This window comes from Haliotis asinina, chromosome 8 (genome assembly GCF_037392515.1).
Source record: "Haliotis asinina isolate JCU_RB_2024 chromosome 8, JCU_Hal_asi_v2, whole genome shotgun sequence".
In the NCBI taxonomy this organism is placed as follows: Eukaryota; Metazoa; Mollusca; class Gastropoda; order Lepetellida; family Haliotidae; genus Haliotis; species Haliotis asinina.
Genome location: NC_090287.1, coordinates 18,534,216 through 18,542,088, shown reverse-complemented (window position 1 = coordinate 18,542,088; position 7,873 = coordinate 18,534,216). Strand labels below are relative to the sequence as shown.

General features: G+C 38.3%; 1 protein-coding gene across 1 annotated transcript in view; it reads right to left on the bottom strand.

Annotated features, from left to right (window-relative positions):
* Nucleotides 1-3,738: 3,738 nt before the first annotated feature.
* The window catches only part of LOC137295126 (mitochondrial import inner membrane translocase subunit TIM50-like), a 35,018-nt gene continuing 30,883 nt past the window's right edge, over nt 3,739-7,873 (bottom strand). Inside the window, exon 10 of the mRNA XM_067826448.1 lies at nt 3,739-6,042. Coding sequence (XP_067682549.1) covers nt 5,953-6,042 — 90 coding nt within the window. The 3' untranslated portion in view covers nt 3,739-5,952. The remainder of the gene's footprint in view (nt 6,043-7,873) is intronic.

Here is a 7,873-nt window from a genome sequence, read left to right as displayed (position 1 = left end):
CATGCAATATGAAACCAGGTTTTCCCCCAGTGTTTGGGGAAATTTAGTGAAACATTTGAACTTTGATTTTGCTGGCTTTTTTTTCATCGCATTTTTTTTCAACTTTATAGGTTGAATTGGCATTTTTGATGATTTGTTTCGGTAAGTGCATACTGAAAGGTACCAGAATCTACAAAGCTGTGTTTTACGTTGCATGTGACCTTTAACTAGACAGTTGGCAGTAACTTATTATACAGTTGGCAGTAACTTAACTAGACTGACAGGTAGGGAATGTTGAATGTCTAACTAGAGCCAGCAGGCAGCCATTTTGAACACTGAAACAGTCTAATGTCACTAGTTAACCTTGTGTGATGGATGCCATTCATGGCCAAGTGAGTTGTGTCTTTTGCACCATTTACAAGTAGGCATAGCAGAAACTACACTGAGTACATGTGAACAGCTACATTGTGGTGTAAAGTTTTGATGAGAATTCACCAATTTTCACTGATTTTTATCATTTATTATAACCATGACAACAGTCTTTTCAGTGTTATGAATTTGTTTTACGATACATCGGTTCCTGTGTAGACAGTGCCTTTAAACAGTATGGAATATTGTTTAAAACCTAGTTTAGAACGGTTGCCTGAAGTAAAAGGCTATAATTACACTCGTGAGGCTAAACTTTTGATGGAAAGTATAATTTATGTCAACAGCAATGACACTATCATGTACTAGGGGGTAGCCTGATGGTTACTGATGTAAATCAAATTTCAAAATGTTTTCAAGGGTAGCTGGGAATGGGAAGGTAGCTGTTGTAATGGTTGGGCTCATTTCCCCACACATGTGAATTAAGCGAGTTGAATTTTTTGCAATATTCCAGCTATAAGGCATCGGTCTGTAAATAATTGAGTCGGAACCAGACAAGCTAGTGATCAACAACATGAGCATCAATCTGCACGATTGGGAACCGATGACACGTGTCAACAAAGTCCGCGAGTCTGACTACCTGATACTGCTTCTTACAACAAGCATAGTTGCCTTTTATGGCAAGCATGGGTTGCTAAAGGACTATTCTACCTGGGAACTTCACGGGTCACATATGTGAAGTGACACAGCAACAGCAATACATTTCCTCACTCTCAATAGCGTCTTTGGGGGCTTTTTAAGTATAATATAATTATTGGTTGTTCTATATAATGTAAATTGTTTTGTTACTAAATGAAATATCCACAAAATATTTGCTGTTGCTTAACTTTCTTTGAAGAGTATATGTTCCTGAACTGGTATTTTGAAGAAAGAAAACACGGTAAACTTCATGTGTATTAAAAACATTATTTCTGTAAGTTAGAAGACTGTTGATCTTTCTACATTGTCAGTTTCTGCATGTGATAACAGTATTGATGCGGATCATCTGAAACAATGACTGCTGTTGTCTGTGAATGTAGCAGAGGTTATTTCTCCCCAGAACAGACATGTTGACGACACACTTCCTCCTTTATGTGTTGACTGCATCCCAACAATGCCATCTCCCACGCAGGTTTTGCACAGCCTTCCCATCCTTTATTCCAACCAGAATTGGCTATACATGGATGTTTTTGATTTACTTAGGAGACGGCGCATGAAATACTAAATGGGGAGTTGTTTGAGGAGGTGGAATGATCAATATGTCGAGGGCACTGTGTCCTACCAGTCCCACAGGTAAGTGCTACCTGTAATGATGATTCAGAATTTACACCTGACATTAAGTGTGCCGATAATGCATGTTTGTGTTTCAATCATTGCCAGTTCTGCATTTTGATTTCATGTTGTACGACTAGGAAGAAAATGGTATTTAATGCTTTAAGTGCAGCAATTTGTAGCCATTTGAGACAGTCTGCTGCTAGTTATTGAAGCCAGTTGTGAGACTACCAAGGTGATGCTGTATACAAACTGATCTGACCATATGGCAGTTTCTAATGGAATGTGTTGCCATTCAAAGCATCAATGAAACAAAACTTTCTTGAAGTCAGTTTCATTAAAAGAATTATTTTTTAAGTGAAAAAGTTTGTTTTGTCATATTGCAGTTCTTTTCTTTTATGGCAACAGAAAACATAATATTCATCCACAACTTTGCAAAACCAATTATTCTTGCATTATTGGTAGACTAACAGGAGGGTGAGCATAGATTCAGATCAGGATGTGAGTGGACAAGCCAGTGAGTGATAGTGTGAGCAGTGATCCAGGTCGGGTGTGAGTGAACAACCCAGTGAGTGATAGTGTGAGCAGTGATCCAGGTCAGGATGTGAGTGAACAACCCAGTGAGTGATAGTGTGAGCAGTGATCCAGGTCAGGATGTGAGTGGAAAACCAGTATGTGATAGTGTGAGCAGCGATCCAGGTCAGGATATGAGTGGAGAAGCCAGTAAGTGATAGTGTGAGCAGTGATCCAGGTCAGGATGTGAGTGAACTATCCAGTGAGTGATAGTGTGAGCATGGATCCAGGTCAGGATGTGAGTGGACAAGCCAGTGAGTGATAGTGTGAGCATAGATTCAGGTCAGGATGTGAGTGGACAAGTCAGTGAGTGATAATGTGAGCAGTGATCCAGGTCAGGATATGAGTGGATAAGCCAGTGAGTGATAGTGTGAGCATAGATTCAGGTCAGGATTTCAGTGGACATACCAGTGTGTGATAGTGTGAGCATAGATTCAGGTCAGGATGTGAGTGGACATGCCAGTGTGTGATAGTGTGAGCAGTGATCCAGGTCAGGATGTCAGTGGACAAACAAGCGAGTGATATTGTGACCAGTGATCCATTTCAGGATGAGAGTGGACAAACTAGTGAGTGATAGTGTGAGCAGTGATCCACGTCAGGATGTGAGTGAACTACCCAGTGAGTGATAGTGTGAGCAGTGATCCAGGTCAGGATGTGAGTAGACAAGCCAGTGAGTGATAGTGTGAGCATAGATTCAGGTCAGGATGTGAGTGGACAAGTCAGTGAGTGATAATGTGAGCAGTGATCCAGGTCAGGATATGAGTGGACAAGCCAGTGAGTGATAGTGTGAGCATAGATTCAGGTCAGGATTTCAGTGGACATACCAGTGTGTGATAGTGTGAGCATAGATTCAGGTCAGGATGTGAGTGGACATGCCAGTGTGTGATAGTGTTAGCAGTGATCCAGGTCAGGATGTGAGTGGACAAACAAGCGAGTGATATTGTGACCAGTGATCCATTTCAGGATGAGAGTGAACTACCCAGTGAGTGATAGTGTGAGCATGGATCCAGGTCAGGATGTGAGTGAATGAACCGGAGGGTGATAGTATGAGCATGGATCCAGGTCAGGACGTGAGTGGACAAACCTTTTTCTGTTTTTTTGGATTTTGTTAGAGAAAACAATTTCCATCGTTATAATACTATCTGCAGTGTATAATCTTGATATGTTTCTTAAAAAATTAGAGTTACTGATGGTGTTGGTTACATCAATGTTGATGACATCTGTGAAGGTCTCAAGGTAAAACAGGCCTTCAGCAACCCATGCTTGCCATAAAAGACGACTATGCTTGTCATAAGAGGCGACTCATGTCAGGTCCAGACTCAATTATTTACAGACCGCTGCGATATAGCTGAAATATTGCTGAATGCGACGTAAAACTAAACTCACTCACTCACTCACTCAATGTTGATGACTCGCTTCACCTGATGCAGAATGATGATGCCATCTGAACAGTGTATGTAACTACCTGTATGTGATAGTTTCAATAAAAAAAAGGCAAAACAATAAACATGTTCTACAAATTGTGTTTAATATTCTATCGTAGTAGTCATTCATAAACACTTCATCACAGGCATTAATCGGTCAATATATGTACATACATACATACATACATACATACCTAACAAATGACTATTCCATATATGGAGGTGAACAATGAGTGAACCACTGACCTCATCCAATCACGATACAGACAGCCCACCCATGGGTATAGTATGTGGCAGCAATTCCCAGCCACAAGCCATGAACATCTACAAAAGTGGCACACAATGCCAAGATCTGGCAATCTTGAAATAGACAAAAGACCAGATAACTGCCTTTTTCTTTCAAAGCCTGGAAATTAATGTCAAGAGGTTCTAACTGGTACGCTCTGTTAAGTTCTTTCAATTTTGACTCTAAATTTAATTTCTAATTACAAGGGTTCATAATGAGTTAAGACAACTGGAAATTCAATGCATTTAGTTCAGGTTCAAATAGTGACAAATATGGTAAGATTTTGCCCGGACCAGACTGAGAATCGGACACAATCAAGCATTAAAAATTGTGAGTTTGAGATATCCTGATTCGACTGTGGGTGTATGCTGTTATGATGGAATAATAATTCATATGACAATTCATTGTTCCATGATATGCACTCAGCAATATTCCAGCTGTAAGGTAGTGTTCGATAAATAATTGAATATGGACCAGACAATCTAGTGATCAACATCATGAGTATTTATCTACACAACTGGGATATGATGACATGTGTCAACCAAATCAGCGAGCCTGACCACCCGATCCTGTTAGTCGTGTCTTGTAACAAGCATGGGTTACTGATGATCTATGTACTCTGGTACTCTGATCAGGGTTAAAGTTAAATAGGGCCCTGAGACTTGACTGACTGGTTCTGTATGATAATTTTTCGCCTTGCTCTAGCCACATTATTTAACATTAATTCTAACACATCCAGGCAAAAGCCCCACATTCTTACCTCAATGAAACAGTTTTTATGGCAGTTGTTTCAATACAATTTCATGGAGAATTGGTTTGGCACAAAATGAACGTGGAGAATAGAACCCAAACTGATGCTGAAAGCAGTTGTGAACCAACCCACATTCCCACCTTCATGAGCAACGACTCCACAACAAGAGACATGATAGTGCCAGTATTAAATCCAATAACAAAATAATAATTTCACAGACAACAGATATAGATCAAAAGTATATATTCAAATCCAATACATTATAAAACTAACAAACTGTGCTGATGTTTGCATACAGACTGATCATGTTTTCAAACTTACTTGCTTACAACCAGGAGATCCTGTCAAACTAAGGGATGTAACTGATCACTAGTGCCTCAAAAGTACATCTGGTCCAGTTTACTGTTCTGCTAGTGTGAAACCACAAGTAAAGGACAAAGCAATGCTTAAATAAAGTGTGTCAAGATAACCTCATTTCATTATTCATTCATTGTCAACATTTGCTGAGGATGACCACTGGGTTATTTTCAAAAGTGGGACTTTATTGAAATAGTATCCCACACCGTTGCAAAGCATTCTAACAGTTGTCTGCTGTAACAGTAGTACAGAGATTGTATAAAACAAGCTTGAAGGCTGTTGATTATATTATCAGAAATGAATAAAGTATTGCTGACCAGGCCAAAGTCAGTCAGATATAATCTGAATTTGTCTTCATTCTTGCCAGACAACTTCAGGCACATTTGAAATGCAACTGTAAAAGAATTTTGTAACGTATAAGCTGTTTTATTTATAACTAACTGGGAATATTGATTGGCATGCATATGACTGATATTGTAGATTGTAATTAATTGACAATTTAATACACTCCTAGTTGATGTTCTGGTCATATTTTCATAATGTAAAGCACGTGTTTAGCCAATGAATTCACTTGAATTAAAAATAATCTGACCAAGGCATGTAATGCGTTGAAATAACCTGTTGGTAGAAAGCACTACTGTTTAGCCAATGAATTCACTTGAATTCAAAATAATCTGACCGAAGTATTTGGTAACTCCTTAACACAAGACCACTGTCCAGTCAATGAAATCACTTCATGCAATAATTCCTATAGAAAGGTAGCAAGTTAAGCTTCCTGCTTATCCTGCCATCTAGTCATTCACACCTTGAACACTTCATGTATTTACAGCTCACAATGATAGACAATATTCATCCTGGCAGTAACAGTGCTGCAGCAAATTCTTTGGCTTATATAATCAATGACATCATCTGCGGAATGGATTCAGGCCCCAAGAACCCCCAACTTTTTTCTTCTGTTGTTCCTTCTGAATCATGAGCTGTTTCTCCTGCTCTGCCTGAAAAAAAGAACAGAAATTTGCTATGTATCAGTTCGAAGCCATGAATAGTTGCAGTACTGTAACTGATCAAATCACATAATAAATTGTAAGTGCTTTGTGTACCCAGTGAAAGTTTTACATCTTCTGCATAACTGGTCTCATTGCTGATTGGACTCCTATGTTTTAGCTGTTCGAACATTATGTATTAGTAATAGGACCTCTCTGTTTTACTGTACACAGAAACAGTTTTGTTCAAGCTAAAGATAGTGAGGGAGTTTAGTGTTATCTCACGCTCAGCAAGATTCTAGCTATATGGGGGCAGCCTGTAGATGGTACAGTGATTAGCATAATGCTATGCAATTGGGCTACAATGACATATGTCAAACAAGTCAGCATGCCTGACCACTCACTAACATTACTCTTTACAACAAACATTGGTTACTGAAGACCAATTCTAACCTGGATCTTCATGGATCAATCCAAGGATACATTAAGCAATGAACTAGACACTTAGAGACCATTGTTTGTTTCAAAGGTTTGATTGACTATTTAATGATAACAGATGGCTGATATACCATGGTCAAGAGACAATAACAATCATGTTAAAAACTATAGAGGTATTTCCTTAATGGACATAGCGGGAAAATATTCTCTTATATTTTAAATGAAAGAATGAAATCATTTGTTGATGTATAACCCTGCAGGCTGTAATCCAAAAATATTTGTCTAAGGCTAAGGGTCGATTTTATTGTTTATATGTTGATTTTCATAAAGCATTTGATTGTGTAAATAGAGATTTATTATGGTATGTTCTTTCTCGAAACAAAATTCGGGGTAAAATGCTTTCAATAGTGCTCAATAAGTACAAAGATAGATTTAGCAATGAACTAGACAGTCATCACACTTAGAGAATATTGTTTGTTTCAAAGGTTTGATTGACTATTTAATGATAACAGATGACTGATATACCACGGTCAAGAGACAATAACAATCACAGGAAAGGAAAGTCTTGACAATAGCAAGGGGGGGTAATAATAAATTAACCAAAGTGATATTTTCAGATGGGCTTCATAATTTTCTCCCTTGTTATGTATGATGTATGGTTTAAGAAAACAACTTTCCACATCTTTTGAAAATATTTTGAAAGGGGTAAAATACCTTTGAGATCTTTCATAATGTATTTTTGTTCAGGCACAAATCCCAACCCTTGAAAAGGCAATCGTCAACACTGAAACAGCTTTGTTGAACAAGTCTTCCACTATCAAATGATTTATTTCACATTTTGTTAAATGTCCTTACAAAATAAATTACACACAATCTGTCTCAGTTGGAAGATAACCTCATTTGATCTTCAACAATTTACTCCATGTTTCTCAGCAATAACTTTTAATTCTCCCGAAGCGTGGCCACCATTTAACAAGTAGTTTCTGTTGCTACAGTTTTTGTAAATGCTTCCGTGAAGAATCTGAAGGCTCAGGGTGGTGAGATTGAGATTGCAAGACAGGGTTTATCGGATAAATCACAAAGGTGCACGACTGATTTATGTTATGACAGACCTTTAGGAACTATTATAAACAGCTCTACCAGCCATGTGTTGGACAGCAGCAGCTGGGAAGACCGCCTTGAATAGCAACCCTACCCTGGTAATACTCTCAAGCCTGATTTATAGGGCAATACAATTAAATCATCAAGTGTAACAATAAATGTTCAGTTGCAAGTTCGTTTCTACAAAAGAAGGCATTTGAAGCAATTACATGTGTACATCTCCTACATGTGTAACATTTTCTATGGCAAATTTTCACAGTACAAGTTTTCTGACAAAGAAGGCATCTTTGACAAACTGTATGAT